Source organism: Dendrobium catenatum, unplaced genomic scaffold, assembly GCF_001605985.2.
Source record: "Dendrobium catenatum unplaced genomic scaffold, ASM160598v2 fragScaff_scaffold_1056, whole genome shotgun sequence".
NCBI lineage: Eukaryota > Viridiplantae > Streptophyta > Magnoliopsida > Asparagales > Orchidaceae > Dendrobium > Dendrobium catenatum.
Window position 1 is genome coordinate 6,478,386 of NW_021319518.1, and position 22,032 is coordinate 6,500,417.

At 35.2% G+C, this 22,032-nt stretch overlaps 2 protein-coding genes across 2 annotated transcripts; both read left to right on the plus strand.

Moving 5' to 3' along the window:
• The first annotated feature begins 1,538 nt into the window (after positions 1-1,538).
• LOC114578364 (nucleolin 1-like) lies at positions 1,539-14,329 on the plus strand. Its single transcript, XM_028698160.1, has 6 exons — positions 1,539-1,730; positions 5,255-5,353; positions 5,448-5,549; positions 13,466-13,543; positions 13,625-13,713; positions 14,031-14,329. Exons 1-6 carry the CDS (start codon positions 1,548-1,550, stop codon positions 14,278-14,280), a joined length of 801 nt encoding a protein of 266 aa, XP_028553993.1. The 5' UTR covers positions 1,539-1,547; the 3' UTR covers positions 14,281-14,329.
• Positions 14,309-15,452, plus strand: LOC114580482 (nucleolin 2-like). The gene is made up of 4 exons (XM_028698161.1): positions 14,309-14,418; positions 14,650-14,752; positions 14,857-14,948; positions 15,152-15,452. Exons 1-4 carry the CDS (start codon positions 14,339-14,341, stop codon positions 15,435-15,437), a joined length of 561 nt encoding a protein of 186 aa, XP_028553994.1. The 5' UTR covers positions 14,309-14,338; the 3' UTR covers positions 15,438-15,452.
• The last annotated feature ends 6,580 nt before the right edge of the window (positions 15,453-22,032 follow it).

Here is a 22,032-nt window from a genome sequence, read left to right on the forward strand (position 1 = left end):
AATGCATGATGTCATCCTTTTATAGGTTTAAATGTGCAATTTTACTTTTGCTACAAAAATATAGTGGGTGCCATAAAAGGTACGCATGTTCTTTCAATAGTCTGTAGTAATCTACAAAATCGATGTTGTAGTTGAAATGGGTTTATATCTTAAAATGTAATGGCAGAGGTGTCATTTGATCGACAATTAGTCTATGTTGCCTTTAGGTGGGTGGATTTTGATGCGGATATGCATGTGCTTAAATGGGCAGTGGAGGAGAAAAAATTTGAAGTATCCCATGGTAGTTATTATTTGGTTGACTCTGGTTATGCTTACACTGATATAATCATTGCACTATTTTGGGGATATCGATATCACCCGAGTGATTATCGTGGAAATATTTCTAGAAGATATATTGTTGTGCAAGGGTTATATAATCACCGGCATATTGCGCAACATAGTTCAAAGAACTTTTAGGATTTTGAAGGAATGATTTCTTGTGTTAATTCACATGCGAAAATTTTCTTTTAGTGTTCAATTTGATATCACGCTTGCATGTGCAGTTTTGCACAATTTCATAAGTCGGTACCATCGACAAGATCTATATTTCAATATGTGACAAGCGGAAATGCAACATGATAGTCAATACAATGAGGTTGAAATCTCTGATAAGGATCCCAATATAAATGTAACAATAGGAGAAAGAATTAAAGGGGAAGCGACAAAACATACTATCGCCATGAATTTGTGGGATGCTTGGGTAAGAATTTTGACTGCAACAGTAAGAATACAATTTAAATTTAAAATTTAATTATTTAATTATTTTTATTTTAGAGGTTGAGTCAAAGACGCCGCTCATCATTATTAATTTACTATGAACTACAAGATATATCATATCGTCTTCAACATGCAAGCATATGTAGTCATTTATTCTCCACTACTACTTAGTCTATGTGTTCATCATTATTAAAGTATTATGTACTATTTGTTGATTTTATCATTTTTGTTATACAAATTTATGTTGGATTTATAATTTGGTTATTGATGTAATCCATTGATATAATGTAAAAAAAATTAGTTCTTATGCATGCATTAAAAATAAAGGAAAAAAAAAAGAAAAAAATATCCGTTTGAAATCTTGAGATGTGTCGACTGACAATTTGTCATAATTTAATATTTGTCATGCCAAACAATTTTCAAGTTTTAATACCCTTAGGATTTAGTAAATCCGGATTTACATGATTTACTAAATCTTACTTGTTGCCAAACAACCCTGTAGTCTTTCTTATTGTTCTGTAGTGTAACTTCATTTTCGCTCAGAAATCTTGCCAAGGAATATGACACCTTCATATGCAATATCAGAATCATTAGACTTCGTTTGGTACGGATGTGTTTTGTTGCGTTAAGCCACAAATAAACTACTTGCTTTTATGCAGTTTGCAGAAACTCCTATTACGATTCCACTAACGAAGGCCGCAGCAAAAGGTTTATTTATTTATTTATATATTTCTTTTGTTCTTTTTGTGTGATTTGGTTTTGTTTAGATCATTGAATGATTCCATTTTGTTATGTTTTTAGGTAAGAGGGGAACAGAGGAGGCAACAAAGAAACAGGCAAGCTCAAAAATCCAGATATTAGAATTAGAGAAGGTGGGTCTGAGTAAAAAAATGGTCAAGAAACTAAAGAAGACTTTGATTGAGTGCCCAACGAAAAAGAATGATGAAACATGGTGTTCTGATTTTGGAGTGGAGGTAAATTTTATGTTTTTCAAAGCTTAGATGATTATAGCAATCCATGTTTTCATAAATAAATTTTTTTTCATTTAATGTTATATTTCTGCCTCTTTCACCAAAAATACAGTGATGTTATGCTATTTTGAGGTGTTTGAAATTGGTTATGAATGTCCATTGCTACTATGCAAGCGATTCATTAAAATAAATGATGGGGACATCGGAGCTTGGAAAGTTTATCAGAGACGTGGCAGCAGATCTACGGCCATGATCATGCCAATATATTTTAAGTCTTCATATGTATTTGTTTTTATTTATGCGTGTTTGTATTTGCTTTAGTTGTTTTCCCTTTTTACCCCTTACATAAGGGTGGTCATGTGTAAGCCCAAAGGGCAAAGTCGTCTTTTATTTTTCGTCAATTATATGAGGCTATATATAGCCCTTATATTCTCTTATGAAGGTTAAGGAATGAATGATTAAATTTTTTACTTTTTGAATTCTTGTGAGAGCTTGAGAGAAGTTGGAGAGAAACCTCTTAGAGAGGGAATCAGATCACCCACCAATCTTGGAAGAGTTTGGGTTCGCGGTTAGTTTATCTTTTCTTTTCTAATCTTCCTCTAATCCACGACTCATCTAGCCTCAACCGCCGGATCCCCAAATCTTTTTCCCTTCCACACCCGTCGGTTTCATCCCACCACCACCATCCCAATCAACTTCATCTCCCTACCTAGCCGCTGGCCCCCTCACCCAAACCCCCTAGTCCAAGCCGCCGTCCCCCCCTTTGGTTTTCCCTCCATCATCACTTGCCTTTAAACCCTTCATAAATTAGCTCCTCATATTTTAGGTATCTCAATTAATTGGCAAATTCAAATCTATTTGAATTTGAAATTATTACCTAAAAATGGCTAAAATACAAATCCTATTTTAGGAAAGTTTCCAAACCCTACCCTATTTAAATTTTAAATTAAATTGGAATGACATATCTCTTTCCAAATTTAATATCCTAAATCAAGAAAGCATTAAATGTTTTCCTAAACCTCTCCTCTCTCTCCCTATGCTGTCGGCCCCATCAAATTCCCTTTGGAATTATTTCCAAAAGTCAAGTTGCTCTCTTGGAAATAATTCAAGCCATCCCCCTCTCTCTTGGCCGAAATTCCCAAGGCCCCACCTCCTTTACTTCTTTCCAAAATCGCACCTCTTTTTCTTTTGGAATTAAATTCCAAGCCTCCTCTACTCCACGAGAAATTTTTGTTTACGCAATCCGAACGCAGAGTAAGGTTCGGATGCTGCGTATTTACTGCTTATTTTACTGCGAATTTTTTGATACATAATTTTTCTATGTATTTTTTGCGTATTTATTGTGTATTTAGTGAGTATTATTTGTTTGCTACTTATTTGCCACGAAAAAATTATGTATCAAAAAATACGCAGTAAAATAAGCAGTAAATACGCAGCATCCGAACCTTATTCTGCGTTCGGATTGCGTACAGAATAATTTCTCCTACTCCACCCACCCCCTCCATGCTTTCATACCTCCTTTAAATTCTTTCCAACTCAAGAGACTTTGATCTGGAAATTAATTTCGGCCTTTCCCTCCAAAATCCTCTCTTAAATTCAACTCTAACTCCACCAAAAATCTGAACTTACTTGTCCTAAACCTCCTTCATTAGGCTGGCCGCTTCCCTCCCTAGTCTCCACCTCAATCCGCGAAAGAAACAAGAGTCCTTAAGGGAAGCCAAGACCTTCATCCACAATACTACAACTAAGGAATCGATGAATGGCCGATCCCGATCTTGATTCCAGATTCGTTTACAATGAGCAAGGGAACGTCGACATTCTCCGGTCAACATTCGACGTCAATCTGGAAGTTGACAACTCTGTCGAAGAATATTTAGATCACATCATCTTCACAATATCCGAACCAATCGAAGAACAGCTTGCCAACGTTCAATGGCAAATTGTTTCCGGTCCTCAAGTGTGAACTTATTCCCCTCTTCATTTATCTTCTAAATCCTCTGATCTTTTAGGTGGTGATTCAAGCACAAGGATTCGTGCCAAGCTCTCTGCATTCGCTTAGTAAACGTAGGATTTTGAGTTCTTGATTTTCTATATTCTAATCTCAATGTTAACTTAGAGATTTTATTGAATAACTACTTAATTGACATTCTGTTGAAATTCTAAATTACTTTAGTGATTCTAGTTCTAAGCATGTGATTTGGCCTAAGCGTAGACACCCCTCTTTAGTTTTTTTTCATCGTTTCGTTGCTAACGTTTATCATTATTAATTGCTTTTATTCACAACGTGCAAGTTCTTATCGCATTCATCTTTACATGCTTAGTCCTGCATCAATAAATTCCAGGATTTTTTACTTCCATAGCTTGTTAGTCACTTTGTTGCAGCCGTTCTTCTGGTTCAGTGGGCCAACTTCATTTTCGTTTTCATATCTTCCTATGGAACTTGACATCTTCATAATCCAACTTACAATTTTTAGAATTTGTTTGATAATGTTGCGTTGTGTTGTGCTATGCCATGCGAACAATGTTCATGCTTCTCTTATAGGGATGTACAAGCTTATCTGCATGATTGGAGGTGGTGCATGTGCTTGGTATGCAGTTTGTAGTATGCTTCCCAGATATGACTAGGCTGGCATGAGTATAACAAATTTTGGAAAATAAAGGATGCTGCAGGATAATTCTTGAGAAGCATAGGACTTGGACACAATATTTCTTGAATAACATAGAACATGAAAAAAATATCAAAATGGTCCCTTAACTTTTTATGGACCAAAATAATCCTCAACTATATTAAATGACTATTTTGGTCACTCAAGTCTTTAAAAATAAATCCAATTAGTCTCATTGTGGGACTATTTTGATTCCTCTTTAAGGAGTTAAGGGATCCAAATAGTCCTTTAATATAATTGCAGACTATTTTAGTATATCATAAAGAGTCAAAGGATCATTTTGATCCTTTTCTCTATAGAGCATGCACATTGACTCCTATATATAATAATCAATCCATGGACAACAAATCAAGTACAACAAAAGATAGGAATAAAGTTTCAGTTCTTATAGTATCCACTTATAGATTCACGAATTTCAAATATTAAAAGGAATTTAACATAGACTATAATTACTGTATTCGCAAGCGGAAATACTCAGGCAAAACTCAAAATATGGGAAATATGTGCCAATGACTGGTAGCATATGTGGTCTCATTTTTTTCGTCCCAAAGAGAAAGTACGGTTTTGAAATTCCTAAAAAAACCCTAAGAGAAGCTATATTAGTGGCAATGTCCAATGCTGTTGTGGCTTTCCCTTTTTTTGTTTTTCTTTTATTATTTGCCTGCTGAGACTGAATATGCCTACTAACATTCCTGTCGTGACTTCCCCCAATAAGCATCCTGAGTTAGGCATTAGCTCATCTGACAGTGAATTGGATGTGGAAGATTGGGTGACCATGACCAATTCTTGTATGAATACTGATTTACTTGCTTTTGGTTTCAAATATGAACTTTGAATTTCATTTTTGTTCTTCATTTGCAGAAGTCTGGTGCACCCAAAACCAAGCCTGTTAGTGCTTCTAAGAAGAAGCCAGAGTTGAATGATGGCTCTTCCAAGAGTGATTCTGATGAGGAAGTTGGGGTAAACATCAGCTCTTCAGTTAAATATATACTGATATAGGGAGATGCATCTTATGTTCTGTGGCATTAATCTAAAAAATACTTTTTTCGTGCAGAAACCTGTTAAGTCCAATGACAAAGCTGCTATAGCTGTCTCTAAAAAGAAGGGAGACTCCAGTGATAGTTCTTCAGAGAGCGACTCTGGTGAGGAAGTTGAGGTGAACTTTCCAATGCGTTCCATTTTTTGAATGAATACTCTTTGCAGTAAGGCATAAGGCCTAAAGAAGTGCATGGCAGTTGCTTTAGTTCTGCCCTTTTTTGTTTTGAATGGGAAGGATTGTTTTCAAGCAGAAACCTCTTGCAATCCTTCCAAAGAGAATTTAAAAGCATATTGTTTCTTCAAGAATTTGCCTCAGAATTAGGAAAAAAAATTGTGTGAGGATATCTTGATGCAAAAAGCATCAGAATGAGCTTCATATCCCTTAGATTTGTAATAAGATTTGTATAATTCAAGATATTATATACAATACTACTTATGAGCACAAATCAAGGGTGAACTTATCTTCTCTTCTGAGGGTGAACAAGTTTATTATGATAATAAATTAATATAAAAAAAGAATGAAATGTATGATGTATACATCCTTCCAAGGAGAATTTAGAGGCATATTGTTTCTTCAAGAATTGGCCTCCTAAGGATTACCAAAAAAAATTGTTTGAGGATATCTTGGAGCAATAAGCATAAGAACGGGCTTCATAGCTTTTAGATTTGTACTAAGATTAGTATAATTCAGAATATCATGTACAACACTAATTATTAGCAGAAATCATTGGCGACCCTATTATCTGTTTTGAGGGTGGACAAGCTTATTATTCTAATAAGTTAATATAATCAAAAGATTGAAATTTTAAATGTTTAATTCAAAACAAAGTCATGTATTTCACAAATTATATTATGATTGATGAATTGAACAAATGATTATAGGATTCCAAGCCCAATTTGTAATTTTTGATAATGATGCATAATAACTTTATTGAGAAGTAAACAAAACACTTCTTTCTCAATGTAAGTTATTAGACAATTGTTGCAACTCATCTCCTATTCTACTATGCAATTAATGCTTGACAATCCTCATCATAGAAAATGCTATCTCTATTGTAATAATAGCAACCAGTAAAGTTATTGTCATAGCAACAAGCTTGTATACTAGAGAATACATACCATCTTTACTTTTGCCATTTTTTTGCAAGTTCAACAATTCCACTTAAAGATGAGAACCCATCATTAGGGAGCATATCAATAATTTAAGTAGAAAATTGATGCTTAAGATTCATAAGCTCAACTATGAAAAAATCAAATGAACATAACTCTACAAGGTGACCTAGTTTCCCTTTGTTGAAAGCAAAAAATGAATCAATGGGTTTTAAGAATGCCCTAGAATGAAGATTTGAAATTCCTTAAGTAGAATAAGGCTAAATTCTTAAGCATTGAGACGCCTTTTGGTGTAATGGAATACAATTCTAAAGTTATGCATGTTCATATGGGAGCAATCCTAGGATGGGTGAACTAGAAGGCATGCTGATAGATAGATGTGTCTAGGGGTGTAAATGAGCCGAGCCAACTCGAGCTTGGCTCGTTAACAAGCTCGCGAGCTTAGCTTATTGAGCCTCGAGCTCGTGCTCGAGTTTAAACTCGAGTTTGTTTATTAATGAGCTCGAGCTGGAGCTTAATGATGCTTGGCTTGTGAGCTCGCAAGCCGGCTTGTAAGTAGTTAATTATTTAATAAAATTTTATATATTAAAATAATATCCAACATTTATTATATATTAATATAATATTATATTGTAAAACTCGCAACTGTACATATTTTAAAAATAAATCTTAAATAACTATTACATTTTTATTTTTTAAAGAGAAAGCTGCAGCAAAATTTATTATCTTTTAACTTTAAACAACTATTACTTTAAATAGCTATTAAAGCAGGTCTCTTTTTGAAACAAAGGTCACTATCCTTCTTTTCCTCTTTTTTTTTTCCCGAGTTTTCTTCTCTAGCAACCACGAATAGCCTTTCCGATCTTCATTATTCTCCACCGCCGTCACTTCCTTGTGAAGACAAGGCAAAATCTTCTACCTGGATTCCATCTCGAGCCGAGCTCTCGAGACTGAGAGAAAATGGATGAGTTGAGCTCGAGCTCATTCTTTAGGCTCGACATGAGCTTTCTTTTGAGAGACAAGTCTAGCTCGAGTTTGCTACTTCTCGAGCTCGACTCGACTCGTTTACACCCATAAATGTGACTGCACTTTCAAAACTAGCACATTTGGTGCAAAATTATCTGGTATAAGTGAATGTGATGCCCTAGATTCAAACTGGTTTCTTAAGAATATAAATGATTCTTATCACCACATTGGGAGATTCGTGAGCCTCTTGCTGCATCATAGCGAACACACAAGGTGAAATCACACGTTTGGACTATACCTGAGGTGGGTTTGTGATGGTTAATACTACACCATTGGTTGTTGCTGTTGATGTAGCATTGGAAGATGCTGTTGTTGGTATTGTAATGCAGGCAAGTACTCTTGATATGGTTGAGGTGCCAGAAATTGTTGTTGCCGATGATGCTTAAGTTAATAATGTCTTGTCTATCTTTTGTTATTTTGCTTGTAATTGACCTCCTTGCTAATCTTGCCAACTATTTCTATGTTGATATATGATGTTATTATCTCATAATACTATCAAAGTGGACTACTCGTGCGTGTTGAGTTGGCAATCCATAATATTGTGATTAGTACTGTAGCAGTTGAAGCACTTTCCAACAATTAAATTGCATTGCCTAGAGTGCCTTTTACCATAATGGGGATGATGAGAATTGCTCTTTAAGATATCTTTAATGATTTTTATGCTAGTTTTTCTTTGAGTCTCCCTGTGCCTAAATGTATGTGCTCCTTCGTTTTCCCACTATTTTATCTTCACAAGCATTGATTTTTATTTATGCGTGTATAGCCTGGCCCACCAACTTGCATTTGACAACAGATAAGCATTTTCAAATATCCTCTCTTAGTCTAAAAAGAATTTTAGATTTTTTGACATTTGTGCCGACTAATAGAAGGAACAAATGTGAATCCTGATAATATGGGTCTTATATTCTCGAACATTTTTCATCCCTTGCTCTAATTTCCTTAAGTTGTTCATTAATTGGCTCATTCTGTCTTGGGAAGTACCAGTTTAGAAATAATCGCTTGAACCCTTCCCATAAAATCGCTATATCCCATCCAAAACTATTGCATTAGTGGCTCTCACACTAATCATAAACACATTCTCGTAACTGGAAAGTAACCATACCCACCTTGCGCTCTGCGGTTCAATTAATATTTTGAAGTCTCTTCTTAGTATTATGAAATCATGTATCCTATCCAATGGCCCCATTGCCCCATTGCCCCATTGAAAGTAGATTGATGACTTTCAGAACTTTATCTTTTACTCGATTTATCATCCCTCCATTAGCTTGGAAAATCCGTAGCATTTCAATTTTGACATTTGTATGAACAACTAAGTCAACTAATGTCACTTGAGTTATTTGAGCTTTTAATATTGATTGATTTGCCTGAATTTTAGTAAAAACTGGTGCGCTTATGACTTCTTATTGTATAGTTGAGTTGGTTGTGGTGCCGGCTGAGCTGGTTGAAATGCTAGCTGAGTTGTTTTCTGGATTGTTTGTTGTTGAGCACGACACATTGATCTTCATCGTGACAAGGGCAACAATGTTAGGAGTTGGGTTAGTAATATTAATGATTATACGAACATTGGCTTCTAAGAATGTGTATAGCTTTTTCTGTAGCTCTAGAGCCATCAGTTGTGAAAACTCTGGTAGCACCTCTTATTCTTGGTGCCATTATGAATAAATAAACACAACAAATTAAAATAAAATAAATTAACATATATATAATTATCAAGAATAACCAAAATTATCCCACAATCCAGTTTAAATAGAACAATAGATATTAAATACAAAATATATGTCTTTGATACCACTCTGTCTCACTCCAGGTTCGGAAGGTGATATATCCTAGTAATATGAGATGTTATGAAGAGATATGAAATCTGTTTTGTGCTCACAAAGTTCAATTTATATACTAATGGTATAAACAAAGCATATAAGAGTGAGCAACATGAATTAAACTAATATTTTGTTACATTTACATAAGTCATTATGGAAGTACATGAATGAAGTATGAACAATAACAAATGAAAATAAAATTGAAAGAAATAATTATATAAAGAACTTATTTAAAACTAAAGGAAATACAAATAAGCTACTACAAAACTTAAAATACCAAATGAGTTCCTCTACTGATAAGTTTGCTTCTGTGGTCATGGTCTACCAAACACTCTGATGGAATCTGCTATAAGAAATGTTAATAACAAGTGAGTTTGAGAGTTCATACCAAACAAGTAATTACTATATAGTAAAATATAAATGACAAAGTACCGAGGCATGCAGCATGAATAATAAAAGAAGCATGAGTGACTATGTTCTTGTAGTGTAATCAAGTTATTATGTTAGAATTTTATTACATTGCATAAATGAATTGCATCACATATTATAAGTTGGTTTTCAGGTGATCTATAATGTTGTTTTGTTCATCGTTATTTGTATGTAAACTTTAAGTAATGCATTTTAGGTTTACATTCATATGTCATCACATCATGTATTTTCATATACATCTATATATGATTCAACAGTCATTTATTTTTAACTGATCATATTTGTATATATATGTATGCACCGATCCTATGAAAATCCTATAAAAAATTAATGATTTCATTGAGGACCCGTCAATCAGTCAATCCAATCCAATAACACAGGGCTTAATGCGGACATAAATATCACAGCACAAAAGGCATACAATCTATTCATGTTTTATAAGCAAGTTTTCAACTTGTATTCCATACGCAACATGACAATTATTTATTTCCTAATCAAATATGATTTGTAGACATGACATTTATCATATTCAACAAGAGTAACATGTATTCAAATTAGATCTTATTTTTATAGGAAATCACCATGATATAGAAGTTTGTGCAGTAATAACTGAAGGCAAACTATCTCTATCACATTATATTTCCATTATGAGCATTAACAAGCTCTACTAAAATATTTGGATTGGTAATTTAAATATTGAAAATAGGATTGACAACCGACAATATCTACTAACCTAATTCAAATAACAATGATAATGGTCATAATAAGGAAGTGTATATGTATCCGTCAATAAATAATAATTAGTTTCTTCAATACAAATGATACGAGATTTTGAATTTAATTGAAATTCAACTAATTCATACTGGATAAAAAAACAATTCAAAGGCTCTACGCAATATAAACTCCATTCAATTAATTATTGATACGCAAATGATAACATTAAAAGTTAATAAATTATCAAAATATGTGCAACATAATTACGGAGATTTTCTCACAATCAAGCTTAATTAAATATTTTTATTGTAAGGATTCAATCTATTTTATGAATTAAATCATTATTTTCTCAAATATATTATCATACACTTATATAACACCTAGGCTAACTAAAAAGTACAACTTAATCCATACAAAGTACCTAAAGTTAAGCTGGAATAATTATGATATTCAAGGAATGAAACCAATAAAATAAAATCATAAATTTAATGTTAGCATTAACAGACCGCAAATAAAAAAATGGGTTATCACAAGCTCTCCTACTTTTGATGATGGTGAAGCAAATGAGTCATACGAAGAGGAGAGTGCTCGCTTCAAGAGTGATACTGAAAGCTTGCGGTTGTCTTACTATTGAAGGAAGAAGAAGAGTAAGAAAATGGGGAGGAAGCTTTCCATTGTTCAATTGAAGGACGGAGGTGGCATAGTTGGCAGATGCTTCCCTTTTTTCAAATTTCTTGATCAAAACAGAAAAGAGTAAGAGGAGACAGGCGTACACACAGATGGGGTTTGGCAGCTGTGATGGGGTAAGGATGTAATGCTCTAGCTTTTGATTTCCTTCTTAAATCGGGAATTGAGCCTTTTGATTTTCTCCTTAAATTGGGAGTTGAGAGGCAGGGAAGGAGTGAGATTTTTGGGTTGATTTGAGTAGAGGTAAAACGAGCAGCTCATGCAAGGGAGAGGATGAAATCATGAAGTGTTGTATCACATGGAGCTAATTAAGAGAAGGGAGATCCAATTGCAAGATCTTCGTCTAGGACTTTATTAGAACAAAAACTCAAGAATTATTATTATCTTTATGTGAATTTATTGTTTCATATATAGTAGTAGAAGTGCCTTTGTAAGTATTATTGTATTTATGTGTTACAATAGGCCATTTTAAGTTGTGTTGTGTTAATCATTTTAGTTAGCCCAATTAAATGTCTAATTTGGAGTGGAGTAGCGGCCTATGCGTGGGATTAGTGGCCAAGTATGCAAAAGTGGGAGGAATGGTGGTGATTACAAGGTGGTTACACTTAGTGGCTGCCCCCCCTCGCCATATATCTTTAATTTTAAAATTGTCCTCTTATGTTATATTGTAAACAGTGGAATGAAGAAGCTATTGATGTTGTATGATTGAAATTGTAGGAAAAATCCTTTGGTTGGAACTCGACGGTGGCCAAACTAGAAAGAGTTTAGTGATCCTCACTAGGACTACTACTTTGATGATTAGTTGAGTTTTATTTATGTTTTAATTTCTACAATTTTCTTTTGTGTTGTGTTTATACCACCATCTCCCACTCTAGAAAAATATAAACCTAATTTTCCTAGCAATCAAACTTATTCATTTAAGCCTTTTGTGTGAATCGACCAAACTAGATCAAAACTAACCTAGCTATAATTTGCCTTCATTTGCATAACTTAAACTCCTTTGAAAATACCAAAAGCTCCATATACATATTAGACATCGCAAACTTTGATTTTCATATATTTATTAGGGTTGTTATTCACTAAAAAATCCAAAGATCTTGAAGCCCCAAGTCAAATTCAGCCTGTAGCTAGAGAGGGAAATTCTCAGGTTAGCCTTGGCAAGAATTCAGGGAAAATATCAAAACTCCACCAAAATTCACAAAAATTCATCAAATTCTCTGGATCCTAACTCAACACATTTTCTCTTCTATTTGATTTTTATTGAGAGGAAGTTGTAGTGGGTAGAACCAAGGGCTCTAAGATCTTGGCTAGTTGCTAGAATTGGGTTGGCCTCCACTAACACCTTCCTAAACCTATTTCCACCCAAGATTAAACTCCTCCAAACTTATCCTTACTCATCTAGGCATCATAGGAGAGCCCCCATCCACCAATTTGATCACATTAATGATCTAAGCCCACAACAACAGCAACCATTCATCACCACTAAGGCTCGGGTTAGGATTTGCATCAAGATGTCATAGAGTTGGTTGTCCAGCTTGTGTTGCTCATGTGGCTTAGTATAGGGTTTATAGCCTGATTCAGGATATTATAAATGCCCCTCTTTAGACTTTGAAATTGAGCTAATTTAAACAAATCCTTATAACCTCTAGCACTTATTTAAAACATTATTTTGATCTTCTAACTACTTCTAGTCTATAACATGCATTTATATCATATCATCATATCATATGATAGAAGTGCATTTAAGTGTTATTTTTCTTGCTACATGTGTTTTTAACTTGATATGACTGTGTAATCACAATAAATAGTAAATAGGAAAATGATTAAAATGGTCCCTTAACTCTTTATGAATGACCAAAATGATTCCTAACTATATTAAATGATCATTTTGGTCTCTCAAGTCTTTAAAAATAACCAAAATAATCTTATGGTGGGATTAGTTTAATTCCTCTTTAAAGAGTTGAAAGATTAAAATGGTCCTTTAATATAGTTGGAGACCATTTTGATCTTTCATAAAGAGTCAAGGAATAATTTTGATCTTCATAAAGAGTCAAGAGACAATTTTGTTCCTTTTGTCAATAATAAATTAAACACTTTTGCATCAATATCTATTTATCTCATTTTGTATTTTGCTGAATAAGCTATTAACCATGCCTTACCGAAGTTCCATGCTGGGGCTTGTGCAATAAGCTGAAATGAATTTTTTTATTTTCATTTCGTGGAGCTTGATTTCAATCCTCTAACTTTTCAGGAGACAGGTAACAAAAGGATGGACCTTTTGCCCGATAATGCTAAAATCAAAGATGCTCCTAAAATATCTGAAAAAGAGGTAACTCAGTCTTGCTTTGTCTTCAATTTTTCCCTCAATTATGGATGCGATATGCTTATACGTGTTACATTATAAATGTAGCCTGAAACTCCTGCCAAGCGAAATGAGGAATCTGGCACAAAGAGACTGTTTGTTGGAAATTTGCCATCTGAAGTTACAAAAGATGATCTGTATGGTTCTTGGCCTAGTTACTCTCTCTTCATCCTTAATGCTTTCCCCTTCGTTCATTCCCATTCATCTATATTTGCCCCTCTCTTTTCTGCACTCTATCTTGACTTCCCTTGCCCACCAGCACCAACGTGACCGGCCCATGCAATCCAATGCATCCACCCACCCACACTTGTGCGTGCGCTCGGGCACCAACTAATATCAAAAAGAAAAAAAAAAGCAAATCTAACGTTTCCCCACTCGCCAATCTATTCTTGTCACCCTCCTTTCCTTTCAAGCAGTTTATGCTTCTCATGATTAAAAAAAATTATTAATGTAGGTTGGACTTCTTCAAAATGTCTGGGGAAGTGATGGAGATCCGGTTAGCTGCTACAGAAGATGGTAGCTTCAGGGGTTTCGGGCATGTAGAGTTTGGCACTGAAGCAGGTGCTCGAGCGGTAACAAACTGCCCTTTTCTATTGTTAATCTCATTCTTGAAGTGTACCTTGTTGGTGCAGTTTGTAATTGTGACGCATATAAATTTTCTTGATAAATTCTGGTTTGTTATATACTTGTATATGTTAGCTTAACAACATTGTTATATACTAAATGGTCATGATTTGTTTCTCATTAATTTAGGCACTTAGGATGAATGGCTACATACTTCTTGGTCGCCCTGTGATCATTGATTTGGCTCGTAAAAGGGGTTCCTATAACCCCCAAGATGGGTATTTTTCTTCTTCGACTCTTTGTAGTATCTTATTTCCAATGGCAGTCCTGCCTGCATCCTATATGCAGGACTGTGTTGCTGTTTGAGTTATAGCTAGCTTAAATATCTGGAGGAAATGTTCATGTTACTGTGCCCATGACCACTAAAAAGCATGCCTAGAATGCTTTAAGACTTTCTATAGGTTAATGGAGCAATACAAAATTTATATTGATTTTGCTGCAAATTATAGGAAGGAAAATGCTTCTAACAGAATAGGCGCGCAAGATCTAGGTCAAGATCCAGGTCACACGGTTTTTGTTAAAGGCTTTGCCAAATCACTTAAAGAAGATCAGGTGTGTACTCGCTTCATTAAGATTGTAGGAAAGTTAATTTCATAGAGTAAGATTGTAGGAAGGTTAATTTCATAGTAGTCCTTTTACACTTGCATCAATGGCAGATTCGAAGCTCCTTGATGGAACATTTTGGATCGTATGGCAAGATTTTACGCGTTTCTATTCCACAGGACAATATGACCGGTCGTTCTAAAGGGTTAGATGTTTTGCAATGTTGTATTAAGAGATATTGTTTCAAATTTCTTGCATGTTTTTCTGCTACAATGTTAGTTACTCTTCTTTGCTAAGCTTCTATTTATATGCTTCTCAGTTTACTACATACTTTAATGTGTAAAGGCTACCCCATGAAATTGAATCAGTTTCGTGAAGAATAACTGCCATAATTTTTTTTGGTTTCAGGTTTGCATACTTGTTGTTCAATGACCAAGCCAGTGTTTCCAAGGCTCTTGAGCTCAGTGGTACTAAACTTGGGGGCTATACCTTGACTGTTCAAGAACCAGCACCTAAGAGTGGTTCCGGTGATGGTTCATTTAGTGGGGGAAGAGGCCGGGGAGGAAGGTCAGCTGGTCGCGGTGGGGGTCATGATGATGGTGGCAGGGGACATGGCATAGGTGGAAGGGGATCAGGAGCTTCTTATAACAAAAATGCTACCACACCTAGCGAAGGTCTGCCTTCTTATCTTTGAAACTTGGTTTCTGTTTGGGGATTCATATGAATTACATGACTTCTTTTTCTTGCTTGTATGGAATAGAACGTTTGAGTAGAGACTGACCTGTCACATCTGAGTCTGAAAGATGGTACATCTTGACTCCACGGTACAACAACAACAACAACATCAAATCTTTATTCCACTACCTTAGGTTGGCTACATGAATCCTTTTTCTCCATTGTGTCCGATTAAGAGTCAAAATTCTCATTTATATCTAATAAAAAGATGCCACTTCTAATATTTTCTAACCAAATCTTTTTAAGTCTACCTCTACATTTCTTAACATAGGTTAAATCTAATACATCTACTCTCCTAATTGGGCCATCAGAAGGCCACTGTTTTATGTGATCAAACCATCTAAGGAGATTTTCAAATCTTATCTGCCAATAGAGCTACTCCAACCTTTTCACGTATATGCTCATTTCGTGTCCTATCTCCAAGAGTAGAGCCTCTGCAACACTTAACTTAATATTATGCTTCTATTTTAATGGCTAACATTCTGCGCCATAAAACATTGTAGGTCTAACCACCATCTTATAGAATTTTCCCTTAAATTTGAGTGGTACTTTTCTATCACACAACAAGACCGATGTGTTCCTCCACTTTATCCATCCAACTTGAATTCTACTAATAATATCCCCACATATTTCATCATCACTCCGAACAATAGACCCAAGATATCTAAAATGTGTACGTCTTGACTCCACGGTGTTGGGAAAAAATATAATTTTCTTATATAGAAGCATCTATGAGGAACAAATAGGATGAACATAAATCAAACTAATAAAATCCACCAAGATTTATATGATAAATCGATCAAGGTAAATAAAAGGCACTAAGATATATATAGTTTTATCAAAATATATTTGTACATAATTATGAGAGAGGAAGAACTGTTTCGCTATTAACTATGGTTTTGAAAATCAGACCGAACATTAAATCGGAAAAAAGAGATGTTAAAGGTTCAATGGTTTGACTGGGGTTGAACCCGATGATGTAACAAATATTAAAATTATTTAAATACTATCTAAATGAAATAATAATGCTATAATAATCATGTGAAAATATAAATTTTTGACTATAAAAAAACATACATAAACAATAGTTTCTATAATTTGAAATTTAAACACATTAAATTTTAAAATTTTATTCACATTTAATATAAATTTAATTCACATGTAAATTTATAAATTTAATATAAATTATTATTAATTTATATTATGTGTTTATATATAATGTTAGGGGCGTAAACGAGCGGTTTGAGTCGAGTATGTATATAATCGAGTTGAGCTCGTTTAGCTGTCATTGAGCTCAAGCTTGAGCTCATTTATTGAACTCGAGCTTGACTAGTTTAAAATGTTTTGAGCTTGAGCTTGGCTTGATCGCTAGAGCTTGTTTAAGAAGTTCATGCTTGGCTCAAATATGGAGCTCGATTTTCTAATTTTAAAATTAAATTTTAAGTTTGATATGACACCATTGGAAGGAATTCAAATCCTGTTAAGGAGATTGATGAGAATATGAATATTAGGCATTTATTTTTAACACTTACAAACTATAGCAAGCATCTAAACTTTAAACTTAATTTAATGGCTTCCTGAATTTAAATCCTGTCAAATAAACATCCAAATCCTGTAAATAATGATATCATGAATTTATATTTAATCGGTTCCTGTCACTACAAATATAACAAACATTTAAAATTATATATTTATAATAAAAACATCTGTGTTAGACTTGGGGGTTGTGATTATCATTGCTTATGGATGAATAAAATGATTAGATAAAGAAGCTGAACCAAAAACCACTTCACTATTAGGCGCCTAAAAGAATGTTAGGTTTAGGTCAAAATAGGAAAGAAAGATCCAGCGTAGAAACATACAGTATTGAATATTGATAAAAGAAACTGATAATAATTGCATGACATAGTTTTTGGTTGTAAAATGACAAAAGGAGGAATTACTAGGGCTGCAAACGAACCGAACTTTAGCATGTTCGAGTTCAAGCTCGTTTGTCAAAATCGTGCTCAAGCTCGGCTCGAAGCTTCTTGGATAGCTGTTCGAGCTCGACCTTGTTTAAAATTCCCATGTTGGAGCTCGGCTCGTGTTTATATTTTAGCTCATTTAATTTCAAGCTTATCGAGCGTTTCGTTAAACGAGCCGAGCCGACCATAATTCACAAAATAAATTCTTTTATTAAACCCGTCTAGCCTGCAACCTAGAGAGCCCGCCCAGACCACCAGCTACCTGCTTTCCAACAAATGGCCTTTAGATGCATTTATTTTTATATAGGTAAAAATCACTTTTCTCCATGTGGTGTGAGACTAAATCCCCACAGTTTTTTTGGGTCTTTTGATGCCATGGAGGAGAGAGAGAGAGATCTAGAGGAAGGCGGGAAAATGAAAAAATGCGAAACATTTATAGAGAGGTGGGCGGGTCTGGCGGGAATTTAAAAAATAATATATAGATATAAAATAAATGAAATAAAAATATTTAATAAAATACTTCTAATTAGCTAGATTAGTAAAAATGAAAGTTTAAAATATGTCTAATCAAAACGATTAAAGTTAAAAATATTAAATTAGTAAAAATAAATTATTAATAGTATTTATTTTTTAAAATTTTAATTGAGCTCTAATCGAGCTTCTTAGCGAGTTTGTTCACGAGCTTAAACGACAGTATTCATGAACATAAATGAACCGAACGACAAGTTAATCGAGCTTGTTCATTTAGCTATCGAGTATTTATCAAGAGTGTTCAAACTTGTTTGTTTATCTTATGAAACAAATATGAAAGAGCTCATATCGAGCTGAGCCACGAGCAGCTCGTCGAATGCTCGGTTCATTTGCAGCTCTAGGAATTACTCATCATAAATAACATTTAATTGGGAATTTTAAAAATGCTAAAGCTAGTGTTAACTACCTCTACTACCTCATGTGGGCTTCGAAAATTTTGCCCCGGCCTCCCCGCTGCGCTGTTCTTTTTATTCGGCGAGGGAGTTTTAACTGAATAAGTTCCGAGGTAAATTTTGGAAGGCAGATGGGTTCGTAGATAAGACACTACCCAGAGATTTCGCCCTCATTTTGTGAGGTCTTTATGATCTGAGTTCTGGTTTCATATAGGCGCAAGCCCCTATAGTTAATTACTCCCGGTGACGAGAGAGAACTTTCGATTAAGGCTAGTCATCGATCAGATACGTAGAGATACGCGTTATCTGGCATATAGTAGCAGCATACATTTGGGATTTGGAATTTGAATATTTGGAATCTTGGAAATTTGGAAAGTTGGGAGATTTGATATTTAAAATGAAAATTTCACCATCTTGCACTTAAAGTGGATGGTGGGGGAATGGATGATAGACCCGATCAAGATCCCATGGTTCCGTCGTCCCGGGCCATCGTGGTCCTTGGTCTACTTAGTCAGAGGAGGTAGTCGACCCAACCTGACAGAAGGATCCTTGTCGGTAGCCATGGGTTGCTTCGTCCAAGGGGACCTTGTAGACTGGGGATGGATATTTGCCTAAGGGGACAAATTTGAATCCACCTTTGTGACAACCGGTTCTTCCGGCCGGTTCAACTGAACCGGCCGGCCCACCCTTTAATACCGCGAACAGATATCGGGCGGACGGTCGGGACTTCATGCGAGAGCAAGGTAGGATTCGTTTTCTTCCAATTTTAGCAAACGAATGCGATGGAGGGAGAATTTTAACAACTCCTTTTCGTTCTTATTGTTATAAAAACAAAGGTTGGAGAGAATTTGCAACGAAAGGAAGAAACGGCCGAGGAAAAATAAGGAAAAAGGTTTGTCGAAATTTTTTTCGGATTTTCCTATAAATTTCGTCTCCTACTTCATTTAAAGTGAACAATATATTTCTTGAAGGTTATGGAAGAGATTGTAGCGAAGAAAAAGGAATTTGGGAGAAAAGGGAATTTGAGAGTTTTGAGAAATTCTCATTCGTAAGTGAAATTCTTTTTATATAAGTTTATTATGGGATTATAATTTTAAGTTTTACATAAAAGTTATTGTTCGAATTTTAGGGTTTTAGAAAGTGAAAGATCAAGTTGTATGTGTTGATTCCGCAAGGATTCAACAAGAAGAGAAATTGATTCAAGAGTAGATCAAGCATCGAAGACCTGAAGAGTTCAAAGTGGGTAAATTATATTATTTTATGTTTTATTCATGTTTTCAATCTTCTAAATAATTGATTAAAATATTGTATTATAAAATGTTGAAGACAAATCCTTATGATTTTATAGTCTTAAGAAAGAATCCATCTATGATAAGCTTATGAGAAAAGAAAGGAAATAATTATAAGAATACATGTGATATATGTTATATGCAATGGTATTTATAAGGATGAAAATGAGAAAAGAAAAGAAAAGAAAATAAAGGAAAAGGGTATTGAAAAATAACAGGAGTCACCCCCTTATGGTACTGGCTGGGGACGCCGTACTCGTGTACGAAAAGGAAAAAGAAATTTCTATGGAAATGAGAAAAGGAAATCAAATGGAAAAGGTTGTACCTTTGGGTACTTTAAGACGGTGCTCCTGCGCAAATCAAATGGGAAAAGGAAATGTAAATGAAAAATTTAAGATAACATTGTTTCAAAATAGTATAACCTGATTATGACTGTGTTGAATGCAAATTTGGTGGCAAAACCACTCGGTTCAGAGGGCCCCGGGTCATAACCGTTTATCCTGCGGTGCCATTTGGCGGCGAATCGCCAGTTAGAGGACACGTACCACGTCCTTACTGGCAAGAGATTGTTTGAGAATGGATCCTAATGATATTTTCGACTAGGCATTTGACACTTTGTAAGCTGGAGTAAATTTTAATTTGTCCACCTCGACAAACTGTTACGGAGGGTTGATGGATTTTGCTTTAAGTTGGTGGATGAATTTATTTCAATTTTAAATATTTTTGGATTTTGGAATAATTTTTGAATTTTTGTGGGTATTTGAGTGGATCTTGGAAGACATTTGAAAGCATTTGAATCACCCCTTCGGTTGAGATTTGCATTCAACACGGTCATCATCGGGATGTTTGAGGTCATTTGAAAATATTTATGTTCTGAACCTTGTCAACTCTGTCGTGCTGTCGACAGAGGATCGGGTTTCGTAGGTTTTATGCCCTTATTTATGAATTCTTTTGATTATAGACCTTGAAGGTCTAATATGAATGTATAAAATAAATATATCAGTCGACCTCACGACCAGATATTTATTTAAAGGTTCGAGCCTTGTCAACTCCTACTTGCCTATACAGGAGGATCGGGCTCGAACTTGAATTCACTTATAAACCCGCGCAACATCTCTAGACGTCACGTGTGTACCAATAACACTCTCGCCGGGGCCCATGCGGGTGTTTGGGGGCACTTTATAATTATTTGTTGAACCTTGTCGACTCCTACCTACCTGTTTAGGAGGATCGGGTTTCGTAGGCTTTATGCCTTTGAGAGTGAATTCTCTTTATTTTAGGTTTTGAAGGCCTAATATGAATGTATTAAAACAAATATTCTGCTCGCCACGGCCACATATTTGTTTGTTGGTTCAAACCTTGTCGACTCCTATTGATCTGTATAGGAGGATCGGGTTCGAACTTGAATTCACTTATTGACCCGTGTATCATCCCTAGACGTTACGTGTGTACCAATAACACGCTCGCCGGGGCCAATGTGGGTGTTTGGGGGCATTTTGTAATTATTTATTGAACCTTGTCGACTCCTACTTACTGAGAAGGATCGGGTTCAGATTTAATAGCCCGCGCAGCATCGCTAGACGTCCCGTGTGTACTAATAACACGCTCGCCGGGGCCCATGCGGGTCGAGATTGTATTTTCTCCTTTAGTGTACCTATGTGTATACAAATTATGGTGCATGTGCAGGGGTACACTGAAATAATTATAGTTGTGCAAGTTATCGCCATTTGAGTACACGACAGTTCATTTGAGAGCTCATACACGCCTTCTGTCCGCTAGTATGAGTGTTGCAGATCCAGTGGCATGGCGTAGCAGCTTCTTAATTGGGTTGTTCGCTGCTTCGTACAGGTAGATTGTCGTGCACTACTCGTTGCTTTCTGCAGGTGGATCGTAGTGCACTAACGAATATCCTGCTTTACATTTGTAAACAATTGCATGTATTTGCACTTGTCGTATCTCATTTGCTTCTGCCTGCAAATAACATATAGTATGTATGATGAATATTCTACAACCCCTGAGATATTTGTACTTCACTATACATTATCTGTCCTTGCTTATAGAGGGCTGGTGTATTTGACTGATGTTAGACAATTATCAACCATGGAGGTGTTAGTGTCTTTGCCATAACAATTGGTAGGTACATTGAATGTGCAACGAATATGCTATCTCTTCCACCATCCTTCATGTACTTGTTTATAGACATGCCTCTATAATCATTCGTTGACAAGTTGTATCGCCTTGTACTGTTTATATCTCTTCGTTAGTACTCTTAGGTGGATGTAGAAAAGATTACTACATCGCCTTACGTGATTGTTGTGTCGACTGTATCAGCTTTAGCTTTGTTATTCGCAAGGCAATGTTGCAAAGTATTCGTCTAG